The 18,645-nt window shown below is 38.2% G+C and overlaps 1 protein-coding gene across 1 annotated transcript; it reads left to right on the plus strand.

The window, feature by feature from the left end:
• Window positions 1–10,434: 10,434 nt before the first annotated feature.
• LOC136806891 (uncharacterized) lies at window positions 10,435–12,147 on the plus strand. The gene is made up of 2 exons (XM_067063482.1): window positions 10,435–10,688; window positions 10,930–12,147. The coding sequence occupies exons 1-2, from the start codon at window positions 10,515–10,517 to the stop codon at window positions 12,145–12,147; spliced, it is 1,392 nt and encodes a 463-aa protein (XP_066919583.1). The 5' UTR covers window positions 10,435–10,514.
• The last annotated feature ends 6,498 nt before the right edge of the window (window positions 12,148–18,645 follow it).

An 18,645-nucleotide genomic window follows, 5' to 3' on the forward strand; every position in this document is an offset into this window, starting at 1 on the left:
ACCTTTTCCAATATGTTTAAAATGCACTGTAAGGGTCGGAAAAACTAGAGATGCACTGTAAGGGTAGAAATTTCAGAAAATTCTTGAAAAATCTAGATATTTTGACCAAAAATGCTAGAATTTTGACCATTTTTTGCATGAAAGGGATCGAAAATTTGGGGGAAAATGCACTCTAAGGGTATGATTTTCACTGATTTTTGCTGCACTGTAAGGGTGCAATTTTAAAAGCCAATTTTTGGCCCGCACATACCGTCAGTCCGCAAACCCAGTGCCCCCCCCCCGGGAATAAGGACTGTGTTTGGTCTGTGTATTTAGCGCGAACGGTTTTTTCAGTATTTTGTCAGTAATGGATCATTTAGAATAAATTCTTACCATTTTAAAAAAGTTCTAAAATTTTAGGAATTTTAAACAACCGACTTAATACCTTCCAGTTGATGGTTCTTTTCCCCCGATGCCTATCACCCCTATCAACTTAGTAATGATTCAGATACTAAACATCAGTAGCGTGGTGGGTGGACTAAAATTCGAGCAAACTGGGGAGTAGACTAGTAAACTAGCCGTTGAAAACAGACTCTATCTAAAAATTCAAGCTCAAAAGAAAAAGCATCGAAAAAGTGATGTTGCGTGTCTTTTTTGAATTTCAACGACTAGAAGCTTCTTCCCTCAAAAAACGTTGTTTAACTTTTCAACTTTTTTTAGATTTTTGAGAAACCATCCAACTTTTTTGACTAAATTTTATTTCATAGTAACATTGAACTTAGGAACATAGAAATAAAAGAACAATTGTTAAAACGCAATTAAAAGAAAGAAAAATAAACGCAAACACGTACGCACCTGACATACAGAAATCTGTATGTCTGAGCTTATGATTTTAGCTGAAGAAAAAAAAGGCGTGGAAGAAGCTTCAAGTCTGTAATTCTCCTTTTGCACGTACATTTATAGTTTACTTTTTATTATTATTATTGTATAGTTCTTATAGCCAGAGTAATTACAGACTTGTTTACAAGTCTAACTGGGGAGACAATATAGTAAATTTTGATTTAGGCGTCCCCTATAAAAAGTAAATGTCAAGCGAGCACGCAAATTTTGGGGTGTTCTCTCTGTGTTCGGCCGAAACCTGCTACATCTAAGGTGTAAAAGAGCAAATGGGCGCCGAAATTAATAATTGGAGGCGTCTTTTTGCGCCCTTTGTATTTCGGTGCCCCCCCCCCCCCCCCCAAAAAAAAAAAAAATCGGCCGCTGGGGGGCACTGCCCCCTGTCACCACGCTATTACCAATCCTAATTCGAAAACCTTGCGCAATACAAACCCATATTTGTTATTTACGCAATATTTGATAATTTTCCTTTACATCAAATTCCCCTCCACAAAAAGGCCACACAACTTAGTATTAAGTATTATACTTAGAGCAATCAGCTTAATCATCATACATGTAAAAACATATTATGTAATGACTTGCATAAGCTCATCTCTTCCTACTGCTCTAATGAGATCTTTAACCCTTATCTCAGAGTACTCAAAACAAATAATACTCTTGATTAATGTTAAGCGACTTTTCATATTTTGTTGATCTTTTGTTTATTTTAATCAACCATCTGGGTACTTTCAACAGATATTAATTTCTTCATCGCGATTGCTTTTCATTAATTATGCTCTACTTTTAAAGATCTACTGCTTTTGTGAGTCCTGATTGGTTGTTTTGGCTCTATTACGTCATTCCAGCACTGACAGATTTGACCAACTATTTTGATATACAGTAAACTCTCTTCAACTCAGGTATGTTTTATGGTTCCTCCAGTTAACAATGCCTTTTATAAATCTTACTCTATAAATCGAAATTTGTGTTCCCCGTTTCGATTTATGGAGACTCCACCACTGTATTAGCCACCTCATTTTCAGAAAATAAAGATAAAACTTCTACTAAATTCTATTTCAAATTTTTTCTTTTTTGATAATATTCCACTCCGGATTATCTTTTTAACGAACACAAAACCACTAACTAATTCAAATTCCATCAAAAGTTATCGAGGTTTGAAAAAACACTGCCAGCTAATTTGAAATAGATTTTAATACGACCAGCGTTTTTACCATCGAAGGAGAACGCTTTCTTCATTCCATTTCATTGCTCAAGTAATGTTTCTCTCAGATCACTTAAGGTTTGCACAAATAATGCATCCCAAAGCAATTAGCAATGAGCGGCTCTTAATATTTGACTTTGATTGCATAAATTTTCTTTTTATAAGCAAATGAATGAAAACCTTCTTTGAATTTCTTAATTAATTAGATGCTGAAAAAATATATTCGAAAGTATTTTTTTTTTATTTGCTTGTCATTTATCAACGAATGCTTCAATTTAAATAATTATGTACCGTTGTTGAAAAGATAATCTAAGGCACTAAACTTTTTGAAACATATTCGAGAAATTCTAGAAAATGAAGAAGAACATAATGGCCATAATGAATTTTTTTATCCATTTGAGCTAGATTAATTTTTGACTCAGAAATACTTCAAAGCCTTCTGATTTCAGATATACAAATATTTTTCACACAGGAGTATTGTATAGAAAATTATAGGCCTTGGATGGTTGTCTGTTGGACTGATATAAAAAAAACAGAAAAAAACGGTGTTTTTGACTCTCTCCTACAGGCTGTAACCTTATAATTTAAAGTTTGATTTTAATCTTAGATAATTTCATAGCTGAAATCAGGAGGGTTAAAATTACCCCTATACCAAAAATGAAGTTTCTAGCACTAAATGAAAAGAAGTTCCTTTTCCATCTTCATTTTTCATCTTCATTTTTTAAAACTTTTGGAATAATTCTTCTCATAGCTCTCTGAATTACCTTTTTCAACGGTTTATATAATAGCCATTGGTTAGAAAATGGCAAGCAAAACAAAGGTTAATGCATGTATAAAGCGAATATTGAAACAATATAACAAGCCCTCTACAAACCTTCATCGCTCGAAACTGATTTTGTCTTCCAAAATTATCACATACAAAAATAACACGATAACAAAACTTAGACACAGCAACTCAAAAATGTAAGAAAAGTTTAGTAAGCGATTCTAATTTCTTTATATCCCAACTAATCCATCCGAAAAGACTTAACATTACAAAGATAATTCATGAAACTTATAATCTTTGTCTGAGTTGCTGATTTTCCTTCGATTTCTAAATCATATTCATCGTTGCCGGAAAATGAGGTTTGATTTTTTAGGTCTCGAACAGTTAATTGGCTCATTAGGGAAGAACTAATGACTTAATAACGCATGTCTCTAATTACCTGTTTTATAGCATTCTTAATGTAAATGAGGAAAATTAAAAACGTGTTTTAACGCAATAACTGGCGATTATTTTGTAAGCTTAAAGCCAGGTTAACGGTTCCCCTTTTTTCATAAGAATATCCAAAAAAATTGAAGCCTTGGGACGTTCTTAACTTTTTGAGTTTCAAGCCTAAAAATGTTCTTATTTTCCTCACTTTCATCTTTTCCTTAAAAATCGGGTGTTTTAGAGTCAACAAAGCCTTCAAATGTTCTTTGCATTTTTTTAACATTTTGGTCTTCGAAGAAGATGTTCTTATAAAGTTTGTTCTTAAAAAAACGTGTATTAATATTTAAACGTGTAATTAACAGATTGCTATGTAAGAGGTTCGAGCTTATGCGAAATTATTGCATTTGTTAAAACAAAACAGCGAGCACTAGGTCAGTTAATTGTTTTATTTGACAATGAAACCCTCTCAGTTTTCTTGTTCAAAAGCTCACATTCCATATTAATATATAATTATTTAAAGTCTTCAGAACGTCAGAATTAGAAATGGCAACAAACTGGAGCGCATCCATCTTACCGGATCAACTGACGGTATTTGCGGTGAAAAAATTGGCTTTTAGAATCGCACCCTTACAGTGTAGCAAAAAATTGGTGAAAAATCAGAATTTCTGGGGAAAAAAGTGCAATTTTTCCTGGATTTGCTGAAATTTCCAACCTTACAGTACATTTATCAAAAGTCCACCCTTACAGTGCATTCTACATTCTTGAAAAACATACCTAACCGCCGCACATACCCGTCGGTCAATTTGACTGACTGCTCCCCCCCCCCTCTGGGCAATCTCATCAAATTGCTTAATTTCTTATCAATCTTCCTATTGATTATTATATTTTTCTTTCCAGATCTCCCTTGCACAGTCTCTTTTTCGTTCTTCTTCCAAAGCAAGTAAACTTAAAACTGTATACTTTTTCCCATCAACATATAAAAGGTCATGAAAACTATCACATGAACGAACTATTTAACATGATTGCTCGAAGGTTGGTTCATTTGCCTTTACAATGTTCTTTATAAGAAAAGACTTTTATTTGTGGTTATAATGAAAATTATGTACATTATATCCACAGATTTATAAAGCCGAAAGGCCCAGTTAGATGGCGTGCTTTGGCTGAAAAGTGTGCCGTGGTTTGGTAGGAAATCTTACCTAGGTCACATGACATTACACTAGAGCTTCAGCGCTTGACCAATCAGAAGCTGTGCGGGCAACAATATTTTTGCAACATTCACTTTTTTTTGCTTGGAAAAGTTTATACAGAAATATGTGATTGTGTCAACAATGCAACACCCTAGGTTGGGTGAAAACGGGCGTTAAACTAAAAAGGAACAAATATTGATCACCAGATAAACCACAACAAAAGTTTTACCTAATTTTGTAATTTTTCGTTTTCAATACCGAACGAGATATAACTCTTTCACTTCCCATGCTCTTATAAAAAAAATTAAGAAAATTTTTTTTTTGACTAGCAAGTTACTATTAACAGAGTTAATTTTGTTGGAAAAGGTTTGACATGAAATTGTGATGTTTTAACAGCCGTTTGCGAAGTTTTTTTTTTACTCTTCAAAAGTGAAGAACTTTGCTTCATCCTAAAATATATTCAGTTGCTTTCGAATTTGAGAGCTTCTGTAATAGAAATAACTTTAAAATATCAAAAATTTCTGAAGGGGCCTGAAAACTCGTTCAAGTACAGCAAGACCGGAAGTAGACTTCGTTTACAGAATGGCTCTGGCCTAGAAACTGTAAAAAGGCCCGGCGGAACAACCATAAAAGTGGAGGGGGTAAATGATCTAAATGAGATAGAATTCGCAATGAATTGGAGAAGTCTATTTTCCTCCCAGCCTCCCCGCTTCCGCTAGGCCTGGCAAAAACTCCTGGAAGGAACATACAACAGGCTCCTGAGGAAGGTTGAAAATCCTACATTGATAGACCACTCCACTCCGCACGAACCGCAAACTATTTATGGTTTTTTGGGGAAATATTTTTAAGATATTCTTAGGTTAGGATCGAAATTTAATCTAAATTTAACATGTGATACATACCTGAAGCATAAAATGGCACTTTTGTGAAAGGAGTGAGCCTTACTGGGAGATAGTTGGCAATTTACAGTCAAAAATGCTATAAAATGGTATTCCTAGGTTATGTTGCCAAATTCCATAATAGTATTATTCTTAGTATATTCTTAATTTTTGGCCAATTTCATCATGAATATTCTTATAGTGCGTAACTTTATAAGAAAGCATGTAAACCAACAAAGATTCTGGGGAGAGTAAAAAGTCTTTCGTAGATGGACCAAGCTCCTGAAAGTTAGGCAGGTGCGGTAGGCCAGGAAATAAATATCTTCTTCTTCCTCTTAGTTTGTTTCCACCCTCTTTTTTGGAAATCATGATAAATTCCCTCAAAGATCTTGAAAGTTTGAACCTTAACCATAAGCAATTTGAATCTATTCTCCAGGACCCGCGCATTGAATTCGAAAGATAGCAGGGGGCTTGATGTACAAAACATAGAGTCTAAGGAGGTTCCACCAAATGTATTTTTAGCCAAAAATGGGGGGGGGGCACGAATCCTCTCTCTGATCAATGTTGACTTATTGTCGACAATTTGTCAAACAATATTTTTTCCTGACGAGGTTTTCCATAGAAAGACCGTAGTCTAAAGTGACAGTCTTCATAACTCGAACCTCATTCATTGGAACAAGTTTCTATGTCCCTTCAGTTCACAATTCCCTATGAATGTATGAATCAATCTCCTTAAATTCCATAAATCGAACAAATTACAATACCCGCGCGCGTGTTCGAGTTATGGAGATTCCAATGTAGAAGTAAGTTTAACAGTTAGTTAGTTCGTTTAGTTCATAGTTTGGTCACGCGTGAAATCACTGGTCATACAGTTTTTATGTGATTTTGACATAAAAACCTCGTTTCCTGCTTGGAGTGTTGGACAAACGTTTCTTTTTATAGGAACAAACTATATAAGAACATAAGGCTTCGATGGGCAAAATGTTAAGAACAAGTTAAGAACATTTAAAGGCTTCATGATGCCCGATTTCTTAGGAAAATGGACAAAAATACTCAAAAAATGGCGAAAACAGGGTCCCAGCGGTCAGGGAAAACCTGGAAAACCTGGAAAAAAGGCTGTTTTTGGAAAAAGTCAGGAAAAGTCAGGGAAAATCAGAATAAATGGACGAAAGTCAGGGAAAAGTCAGGGAATTTTCTCAAAGGTTTAGTTATAATTTCAAAATCAACCATTAATTTTAATTTATCCATTTCATTTTTTAGGGTTATATGAAGAGTGACATTGTTATAGATACAGTATAGGGTTAATCAGCTTATTAATTGATCGATACTTAATATTGAAGTCGCAGGTTGTTTTTTTCGTTCTTGTATTTATAAATTTGTAATAATGGTCAGGGAAAAAAGTATGGAATTTAGTCCAGGTCAGGGAAAAAGGCACATTTTCACGTGTGAAAGTCATGGGAAAAGGCCCTTTTTAGGGAAAAAGTTAGGGAAAATATTTTCTCTAAAGCAGTGGGAATCCTGGAAAACAAGAACATTTTAAGAACATTTTTAGGCTTAAATCTCAAAAAGTTAAGAACATCCTATAAGGCTTCGAAATTTTGGATGTTCTCATAAAAAAACGTGTACAGTTTTTATGTGATTTTCACATAATAACCTCGTTTCCAGCTTGGAGTGTTGGACAACAACTCCGCAGACCGATCGGATTTGTTGATGGGGTTGGTGAAAGGCACTCATTCCTCCTAAATCGACTGATACTCTTCAGTATAAGACAAATTCATTTTTTGCTGATTTTGCAAGTCTACGTGTGCTTCGTATGTGAAAAAGATCTTTCAAGTTAAAAAAATTATTTCTCTGAAAGTAATCTCCATGAACATTCCATTATAAAAACCATAACCAACTGATAATTTTGTCCAATATAAAAGAAAAGTAAGTCCGAAAAATTTCATTTGAGCCAAGATATTCAAAGCAACAACATGAAATAAGATGTTATAAAAAGCTATATTTCGTACATCAGCGTATACATCATTCAGGCAATTTTTTTTTTTTTTTTTTGCGAAAAACGCGAAAACATTATATCCTTTGAAATTGGCAGACGAACATTAGCGTATTATTCGCTCGCTGAAGATTTGAAAATCACGATTTTTCTAACCTTACACGTCCTGCAGTAATTTTAAGCGCAAGTATGCAAAAAGCCAAATTTTGCTGTGAAAGGTGGACACACTGTAAATAGCGAAAAGATGATTAATCAATAATCTGAAGATTCTTGGCAGGTTCCCATTACTTTCGACTCCGCCTTTGAAATACTGTCGCGCGAACTTCAAATGCAAACGAAATAGGATTCGAGTAGCAAATCGTGCTCACTAAATATCGAGTCAGTTTTTATCTGAAATTACCCGGCCACACCCTGTTTTCGTAATTGTGTACCTCTAGAACACCCGGTAACGAACACAAAGCTGACTGAAACTTAACTGTGAAGCACTTTTTTGAGTGTAATATATAAATTAACTTATAATTTTCTTTTAAAGGTTTTATTTTTGCATAAGTGTTCCTGTTTCATATCAGACACATACTTAATATCAGGACAGTGTCTGCCTATTGTTGTATTATACTTGTATACGCAAAAAATGTTTTTCTTTTCCTTTTTCTGACCAATCTTGCTCCACATTCGTGTCAATCCTGTGAAAAAGCTTTTGAATTAAAATTGATGAGTAAGCAAACGATATCACTCTTATTTAAAAACAAAACCTTTAACATACCAAAATACCGATCTACAACAAACTCCATTACCATAATTTCTCCTTATTTTCATCATAAAAAAAAACATAACAAAATCACGTTGTACTAAATAAAATGGGCTCCCTATAAGCTTGCTCCCTTATTCTTTTTAGCATGTAACCTGAACATAACGTCAAAAGTTTTTGAAAAGATTTTACATGTCATATTATATCGATAACATCAAAAAGCTTTTTAATTCACCCACAAACTTGGTATTGACGCTTAGCATTCAGCCTTTTATTTATTAATCTTATTCAAAAATTTGTTTGTTGTTTTTTTGATCACCTTTTTTTGATGTTTCAATTATGTTTCTTAATTTATTTATCTTAGCATTAGAATGTTTGTGCAACTTCTCTTGGTTTAGAGTTTTTTTTCCAATTTTAAGTTAACGGTTTTCAAGGGATCTTTATATGTTTTTCATAAGCATACAACTCCTTCGTCTATAATCTCGGTCAAATATATATTGAGAATTTTGGTTTTTAGAAATATAAAGTTCGGGCGAGAAAGTCGCTTTTTGGCTGATTGATAATTTATTCGAATATTTCAATTCGGGAGGGGTTTATTGGTTTTTAGGCTATATTCTGAGCCCTATTGGACCATTCTTGGACTTTTGGATCCTCAGATCCTAAGGTCCTAAGTCTTAAATCTAGTGTTAAAACTCAGAGTTAAAACTCTACCCTTCCAACCTAATTTAGAGCACTTCCAAATCGTTTGTGGTTGTAAGATTTCGTTGGAATTTCCCTTTTTTTCTCGAATATTATGACCTAGATTGTAACTGAGAGATGCAAAAACGTTTTGTGAGATTCTGACTCTAGAATACCCAATTTCTTAGCTCACTCAAAAAATGGTGAAAATAAGAACATGGTAAAAGAACATTTTTAGGCTTGAAACTAAAAAAGTTGAGAACATCCGAATGCTTCAAAAATTCTGGATGTGTTCTTACGAAAAAAAAACGTGTATATGCTGTGTTATCTCGTCTTCTTTATTCATGCAGTGGAGTTATTCTCTTTAACTCGAACCTCTACAATTTGAATGTCTCTCTAACTCGAGCAAGTTTGCTCGTCCCTTCAGTTAACAATGTCTTATAAAACTTTCTCTATATCTTGAAATTTCCTTAACTCGAACAAATTTGTGGTTCCCGTGTGTGTTCGAGTTATGGAGTTTCCACTGTATATCTTAATGTGAGGATCATATGGATAGCTAACTTCAAATGAACGTGACAGCAAAGTGTATTTACTTATAAGAAAGATGACATAAACATGTCAAGATTCCGTGATATTTTCAATAGCGATGGCCAGGACTAAATATCATCAATTCATATTTAATGACGAAAAACCTGGGATCGACCTGGGTCGACCTTAGATGCTTATTTTTTAGTACAAAAATATTTTTCGGATAAACATGGCGACAGTTTTCGAGGAAAGTTCCGTAATTTAACTCCAAATAAGTTTTTAAAGAAAATAATCTAACAACACTTCAAAGGTACACCTGCAAAGCTTCTAATTAAGTCCTCACGCAATCTTTTAATTTATCCATTATTAATCTATAATTAATCTCTAGGTTTTGAATGACTTTTCTGTAGATCCGTCAGAACATTCAAGACCTCTAATAACTTTGGTCTTAACCTGATAGTCCTCCTGATAGTATCTTTGAGATGAGAATTTAGAAGATTTCTTTTTGAGCGTAGTGATTGGCTAAAGCAAAATTTTTTCCTGTGGTTTTGAATATTTTGGCTGAAAAACCAAGTTCGCAATATATCTTGAGAGCATGATACGCACAGAATGGAGGATCTGTTATGAAACTGAAAAAAAATATGTTTCTGTACTAGTGAAGTATCTTATCGACCCTAATTTAACGCCGGTCCCTTTTACGCCGGCCTTACGCCGGCCCTTAAAACGAGCTCAAAAATAGCGCCAATATGGGCCGGCGTAAAAAGGGCCGATAAGGTGCGTCCGCTCTTCTTGGAATAGTGCCAAGACATATCAAATTGCATAAGTACCAGAAAGAAGGTCATTAGCAATATATGACTATTTCTCACTGTTGTCACGAGAAAAAACACATCGCGGTGGAAGTCTTTAAGCAACACTGTAAATGAATAATTAAGAACAATTTTACGCTCCATCGCCATGCAACTTTAGTAAACTTTTCAGTAATTTGATACAGTACTGTTTTTGATATACTGTTGGAATTACAATAGACTTCAGAAAGATACTAAACATAAAAACACTCTCTTGCAGTACGCTCTTCATCAGATTACAAGGTTACGAAGTATGAGATTTGAAATAAACAAAGTAAAAAAGTACTAGCCGCTGTTTTTCAGACCTGGTTCATAGTTCCACTAATATTGGAAAAGACTGACAAGGCGTCTACGGACCTTGGAAATTTCTCGAAAAATTTGGTGAGTGATGTCGAAAATCCCAGGACTCGATGAAACGATCCGGAGTTTTCAATATGTTGGTGATGTCATCGCAAACAATCCTGAAAGAGCTAAGTCCCGTTGGAAAAATTATACAGAAGATAGTGTTTTTGGGACAGTTCTTAACACTGGTTACGCCTTAGTTGGATTTAGCGTGGCTAAGGTAAGGGAATACAGTACATTTCTTGTGTTAACAAATTAAGTCTTAAATGGTCTTTTATTTTTGATTAGGAATTCTTAATGCTCTTAAAAGTCCCTTGTGTCGTGAGCGTGCAAGAATTCAACTCCAACATTGATTTTGGGGGAAGGGGGGGGGGACGTGACAGAGTTGGTATCATCGGACACCAGTTCTGACCACGTTTGTACGTTTATCAAACTAAAAAGAATTCACTTTCATTTTTCAGCTGGCTAGAAATGACAGTCATGCGGAAAGATTCGCCAGAAAGTATGTGAGCAGCTTCGAAAAATTTGGTGCTGTAAGTACGAGTGCTATTTGTCAAACCGCTGGTATGGGAGCACAAGCCATGACTTTTGGAATTCCAAACCCGGTTTCAGGTGGTCTTATGAGGCTTGGTGCGGGTACTGCTCAAGTTGTAAATCAATGTGCTACCAGCGATGAGATCGATCTTGATGCTTATTGTAAAGAAGGTGTCATTGGTATGGTTAGAGGTGGTGCTAGCCTTGGAGGATTAATCCCGTTTGTTGGTACGGTGGTCGAGAATAAACTTCGAGGCCAAAATACTGAGTTGAATCCTCAGAAAGAGCTTGTCAGCTGCTTTTTGAACATTGGTACAACGGTTGTTTCGGCTGGTACCTTAGATTTGACTTCCGAGTTGGTTAAAGCTGGAGAGGTAGGTATGAAATCATCAATGGCCATTGCAGGAAGTGTTGGTTTTGTATCTGGGGCTGCTTCTAATCTTGTTACTCAAATAGTAAACAGTGAAACTGCAAAAAGGGAAATAGTAAATCAAGGATACTGTTTTGCCCATACCTTAATCCTTAAAAATGGTATAGACGTTGATGTCTACACCAAAAAAGGAGAACCTAATAAATATGTACCTCGGGTTTACATCGGTGAAGCTATCGCGCAAGGCTTTCTGAATGGTCTGACGCAAGCTATAGCAGCTCGAAAAAAATATCAAGATATCGAACGAGAAAAAATGATAAGAGATAAGCAAAACCACAACAGCAACAGCCAACACCGCGACGACGACAACCCAAACCGTGGCAGAGACAACCCAAACTGCGGTAGAAAGAGCCGAAATCAAAATAACCATTACAACCCCAACAACAACCATTGCAACCCCAACAACAACCATCACAACCCCAACAACAACCATCACAACCCCAACAACAACCATCACAACTCCAACAACAACCATCACAACTCCAAAGCAACCATAACAACCCCAACAACAACCATCACAACCCCAACAACAACCATCACAACTCCAACAACAACCATCACAACTCCCGAACAAACACCAACCACACAACAACACAAACAACACCACAACCCACAACCCCAAAACAGCAACCATAACAACCCAAACAAACAACACAATACAACCATAACAACCCAACAACAAACAACCAACAACCCACAAAACAACAAACAATAGCAACCATAACAACCCCAACAACAACAACAATAGCAACCATCACAACCCCAACAACAACAACCATCACAACCCCAACAACAGCAACCATAACAACCCCAACAACAACAACAATAGCAACCATAACAACCCCAACAACAACCATCACAACCCCAACAACAACAACAATAGCAACCATAACAACCCCAACAACAGCAACCATAACAACCCCAACAACAACAACCATACAAGTTCAACAAGTGGCTCCTTACCGAAGTTATCGCAAGATGGCGGGAGAACTTGTTTACCCGAAAGGGGACGAAGCCACTTATCAAATCGGGATCGTCGGAAGACGAGCCTACGGCAGTCACCGACTCTTCCCACTCACCCTCAAATTTGTTTTTTTCGCTAAGGGTCATAGACATGTCGGTACCTATGACCTTTCTCACCTACCGACAACCTCAACAAACAGACGTAGATCTGCTACTCCTAGCCGGAGATATTGAATCAAATCCTGGTCCACACTGCAACAAATGCCAGAAAGGAATCAGATCCAACCACCTAACAAACGCCTTGAGATGCTCAACAGACGACTGTGAAGAATTGTGTCACTCGAGCGAAAAGTGTAGCGGCATCAGCAGATGGCTCAAGAACAAACCGGACTGGAGCTGCAACGAACATAATTCAAACTCGACAGCACAACAAGTCCAACAAGCTCAACCAAGCACTCCAACCAATGGCACCACCCAACAATCTACCACATGCGATGCTTGTGGGAAACGAGTGAGAGCTGGCACAACCCCACTGAAATGCTCCACACCAAACTGCAATCAAGTCTGTTATACCATAAAGAAGTGTAGCAAGCTGAGCAGATGGATGTCTATCAAGGCGTGGAAATGCAAAATCCACGACACATCTATAAATGATAACGTCCAACAAACACCAGAAACTCAACCACAACCAACCCAATCACAGCAGCAGACAGATCGAATACAACCGAATCTAGGCTGTATCAACTGCGGAAAACTGATCCGTAAAACAACAAGTAGTACCCTCCTCAAATGTTCGACCTGCGAGAACTACTCCCACAAACAAACGAAATGCTCCAAACTCTCAAGAGACGCTGTTGAAGCAACTTTGTCACAGGGAGCAGAATGGACTTGCCACAAATGCGAACAAAAGAAGGAAAGAGACCACCTAACCCCAGGATCGACAAGAACCCCCATATCAGAGAATGTGAAAGGCAACACCAGAAATTCACTGAAGATCCTCCAGTGGAATGCAGACGGTCTCAGCACTAAAGCACACGAACTCAAGAAAAGACTTGCTGAAGAAGACATCGACATATGTAACATTCAAGAAACCAAATTTCAAAGAAACTCAAACACACCCAAAATTCCTGGCTATAAACCAACACAACGAGCTGATAGACAGGGCACGAAAGGAGGAGGCTTGATATCATATGTAAAAGATACGATCATCTTCGACTGCGGTCAAAAAAGCTCAACTGACGCAACAGAGTCAACCACACTGAAAGTGCAACTCAAAAAGAAGAACTGGATAACTATCACAAACGTATACGTGCCTCCAATCAACAGCACAGGTCAGACCATTGATTTCAAACCAGACAATATTCCAACATCCGAAGAAGCCATCATTGCTGGAGACCTAAACGGTCACTCCATCCTATGGGATCTAATCCAACCCCCAGACACTAGAGGTGAAGACATCGAATCATGGGCCTACGAAAACGGCCTATCAATAATCAATGACGGCACACCAACAAGAGTGAACCCTAGCACAGGAAACGAAAGCACCCCGGACATATCACTAGTGGGGAAGAAATGGGAGAACAAATGCGAGAACAAATGCAATTGGAAAGTCGGGGATCAAATTGTTTCGTCAGACCACCTTCCAATCACAATTACTGTAAACGACAAGATAACACACCAAGCTGTGAAAGGAATGAAAAGTAGATGGAAAAGAAACGGTGTAGATTGGTCATTATTCAGAAACGCCGTAGAAGTGGCAGTCACAAACTTCGAAAACGAACCTAACCTACTGAAAAGAGCATCAAGATTCACCAACCTACTCATCGAAAAAGCGAGGCCACTGGTGGGGAAAACAAAACCTCGCAAAACAGCAAAAATCTACATGACCCCAACCGTCAGGAAAGCCCTGAGAAAAAGAAATAGACTCGGGAAAGACGTCAAAAACCAAAGACAGGCATGGCTAGACGCGTGTAGAGAAGCTGCAGAGTCGATAAAGAAAGCTCGAGAAGACAGTTGGCAGGAAATCCTAGAATCAGCTATGGCAGACGATGATGAGAGCAAAATTTGGAGGCTGGTAAAATCCCTGAAAGGTTGCCCTGAAAGCAACTCTCCAAACGAGGCGATGAAACATAAAGGACGGATAATCACATCAAACAAGAAGAAAGCGGACATATTCATCCAACACTACGCCGGTGTAAGCAGACACACCTTCTCAAAAGACGAACGTACATTAAACAGAAATCTGAAAAGAAGCCTGGAAGCCGCAACGGCTGATAATGAATACAGCTGTGAATTCACACTAGCAGAACTCCGCAAAGCAAGCTCAAAGATGAAGAGGAAAGGCGCCCCAGGACCGGATGATATTCCCCCAACCTTCCTAAAAGAACTGGGCCAGAAAGCACAACAGGAACTTCTAGACATTTATAACATCTCCTTCCTCCAGTGGACTGTCCCACAAGTATGGAGATTAGCGACAATTCTCCCACTTCTGAAGGCTAACAAACCAGCAAGTGAACTAGGATCATTCAGACCAATAAGCCTAACCTCATGCATCTCGAAACTATTCGAAAGAATGATCGGAGAAAGACTTTACCACCTAGCAGAAACCAACAACCTGTTCAACCATCAACAAGCTGGCTTCCGCAAAGGAAGGGGATGCGATGACCAAATCAACCGAGTCATACAAGCAATACATGACGGATTTAACAACAAACCGATGCAACGCTCAGTACTGGTGTTACTAGACTTCAGCAAAGCTTATGACACAGTCTGGAGAGAACGCCTCCTCACAACCCTATTGGAGCAAGGTATACCCAGCAAATATGTCAAGTGGCTTTACAGATTCCTCGAAAACCGCCAAGCCAGCGTAGCATTTAATGGAACGACGAGCCGAAGAAGAACGATAAGGCAAGGCTTACCACAAGGATCGGTTCTCTCTCCAATCCTCTTCCTCTTTTATATAAACGAACTTGCAAAAATACTGCCACAAGAAACCCTAAACGCAATGTTTGCAGATGATGTCTCAGCCTTAGCAACAGCTGACACGAAGGAAGAAGCTCAATCAATCGCCCAAGCGACCGTTAACATTGTCGTGGAATGGTCAAAGAAATGGAAAATCTCTTTAAACGCAGGCAAGAGCGAAACATCGTTCTTCAGCACTTGGGTAAAAGAAGCAAATTGGCTACCCGAGATCATTATCAATGACACCGTCGTCAAAAAAGTAAGAAATCCCAGACTACTTGGTGTTATACTAGACAGAAATCTACACTTTGGACCACATGTAGACTTCGTGACAGAAAAGATCAAGAGCAAACAAAGGATCATAGGGGCTGTATCCAACACGGAGTGGGGCTGGAGGAAAGAACACCTGACAAAAATACTGACAGCACACGTAAACAGCGTATCCGACTATGCCAATTTCGCATGGGTACCCAGCACAGCCAAAACGCACATTGAACGCCTCGAAACTGCTCAAAACAAAGCACTACGTCTGGTCACAGGCCAGTACCTGGCAACACCAAAGGAATGTGGCCTTCCAAGTCTACAAACACAACTAATTCGATCGATCCTAAGATCGTCGGAAAAAGCAGCGCGCCTGCCAGAAGACCATCCAAGAAGAATTGCTCTCAATGGCCCCGTGACACACAAGCGTAAACAAACAAATTGGAGAGCACTATCACATAAACTGTCGTCAACCTTACCAAATTCTCTACAAAACAGAGCTCCACTAGAATACTTCACAACCAAACCCTGGGAATCAACACCCAACTTGGAGATCGCATCAGTACTAGAAGGAATCGCAAGTCGTGAAGATGGTAAGGAATTAAAGAAAACAGCAGCTTACACAATGATAAGAAACACAAACGCTGACATCATCATCTACTCCGATGGCTCAGCATCATCAGGAACAGAAGATGGAGGAGCAGCAATTGTGATAACAAAAGGGGACCCTGGAAAGCCAGAAGTAATTGAAACAATCAAACTAAAAGGCGCATCACACACGTGTTCATACGAAGAAGAAGCCGCAGCAATGATAGAAACTACTAACTGGATCAAAGAAAACTGCAATGGCAACGAAAACATTCTGATTTGCACGGACAGCCAATCACTGTGTATGGCATTACAAAACTACAATGCAGAAGTGGCAGTTATCGGAAGAAACCTCAGCAATCACAGAGGCAAAATCACGATACAATGGATCCCTGGCCACTCTGACATTGAAGGCAACGAACTGGCAGACAAAGCGGCCAAAGAAGCAACAAAACTAGAAACAGACAGCAGACCTATATCCTTCAGAAGTGCTTGCACCGTTATCAGAAGCCAAACAAAAGAAGAAATTTCACATCCAATAATCAAAAAAGTATACAAAAAATACTCCAAAGAAAGAGAGAAAGAAGTAACATCAAGAGCAGACCAAGTGCTGCTAGCCCAAATAAGAAGCGGCAAACACAAGGCATTCAAGACGTACCAACATATGCTTGACGAATCAATATCTCCAATATGCACGGAATGTACTAGCGGAGAAGAACACAATCTGGAACACTGGTTCCTTAGATGCACACACACCAAAAGCGAAAAAGACGAAATATTCAACCAAGAGGAACAGAGGGAAGGGTTGGCATTACTAACCAAATGCCCGTCCAAGTCGATCGCTCTGGCGAGGAGCACGCTCCTCTAGGGGAGCTAACTCCTTGGAGAAGACACAAGTCCACCGATATACACACACACACACAACAACCATCACAACTCCAACAACAACAACCATCACAACTCCAACAACAACAACCATCACAACCCCAACAACAACCATCACAACTCCAACAACAACCATCACAACTCCAACAACAACAACCATCACAACTCCAACAACAACCATCACAACTCCAACAACAACAACCATCACAACCCCAACAACAACCACACAACTCCCCACAACAACCAGCACAACCCCCACAAAACACAACCATCACAACCCCAACAACAACCATCACAACCCCAACAACAACCCATCACAACGCAACAACAACCACACACAACTCCAACAACAACCATCAAAACCCAAACAATACCCATCACAACCCCAACAACGACTATCACAACCCCAACAGCAACCATAACAACCCCAACAACAACCGTCACAACTCCAACAACAACCATCAAAACCCAAACAATACCCATCACAACCCCAACAACGACTATCACAACCCCAACAACAACCATCACAACCCAAACAACACCCATCACAACCCCAACAACGATAACCCGAACAACGTGATTTACAAATCAGAGCTGGTCAGCACCTAACTGGTCCTCACCAGAGGGAGATTTTTGAGAACTTATCATACCGAGATTCACGTGTTATAGAGCAGATCTTAATTGATGATCGAGGCCTTGAAAATCTCCAAAATAAAATTAATGGGATAGCGAGGAGCCGTTACGAAACATTGGGCTCCGATTATTACGATCTTTATCAATATTGGTTGAATGAATTAGGAAAGGGTGGTTATATACACAACCCCAACAACAACCATCACAACCCCAACAACAACAACAATAGCAACCATCAATAAACAAGCAATTTGAATTTTTGTGTCCTGAAATTAGTAACTTCTATTCAATGGTTATGTTACATACAGGCTATCGACAATCTGACATTGTATAAATACGCACTGATGTGCATCCGCAAACTTTTATTAGATTTTTAGTTCTTTTAATCAGGTAATATTTTGTGGTATTTTTAATCTTTTTGGGTAGGAATCTTAATTTGGCCATGTCACTCTTACGACCCCAAGAAGGAAATATAGTTGACACGTTTTATTCGATTTATTTCGGGACGGAGAAAATATCTCGAATTAGAGAAATATTCGAGTTACAAGGAGTATTTTATACTACTTTTCAGCTGAAAGAACCGAGTTCGAATTACAGAGAGATTCGAATGACAGAGAAAGTTTCGGATTAGACAGGATTGAGTGTATTTCCGGAGGGGGGGGGGCGCTCAAGGGCGCTCAAGGTAAATGACCTACCGTACGTGCGCGGCCCTTAAAGTTACTTTTTCCAAGTTTCCCAAAGTGCACTGTAAGGGTCGAAAAATCAATTATGAGAGAAATTTGGAAAATGTGACCATATTTGTCTTAAAATTTTCAAAATTTTCAAGAGAAAATGCATCGTAAGGGTCGAATTTTCAACCAAATTTACTAAAATTTTGCTAAATTTTCTCTGCACTGTATAAGGGTTCGATTTAAGCATAGAG

The sequence above is a fragment of the Clytia hemisphaerica genome, unplaced genomic scaffold, assembly GCF_902728285.1.
Source record: "Clytia hemisphaerica strain Z4C2 unplaced genomic scaffold, Clytia hemisphaerica genome assembly, whole genome shotgun sequence".
NCBI lineage: Eukaryota > Metazoa > Cnidaria > Hydrozoa > Leptothecata > Clytiidae > Clytia > Clytia hemisphaerica.

What these genes read in the sequence shown, in the direction of transcription:
- LOC136806891 (XM_067063482.1), top strand. Translation starts at nt 10,515, where the DNA reads ATGTCGAAAATCCCAGGACTCGATGAAACGATCCGGAGTTTTCAATAT. An exon ending in TTGGATTTAGCGTGGCTAAG is followed by an intron (nt 10,689 to 10,929) that starts GTAAGGGAATAC and finishes TTCATTTTTCAG; the next exon opens with CTGGCTAGAAATGACAGTCA.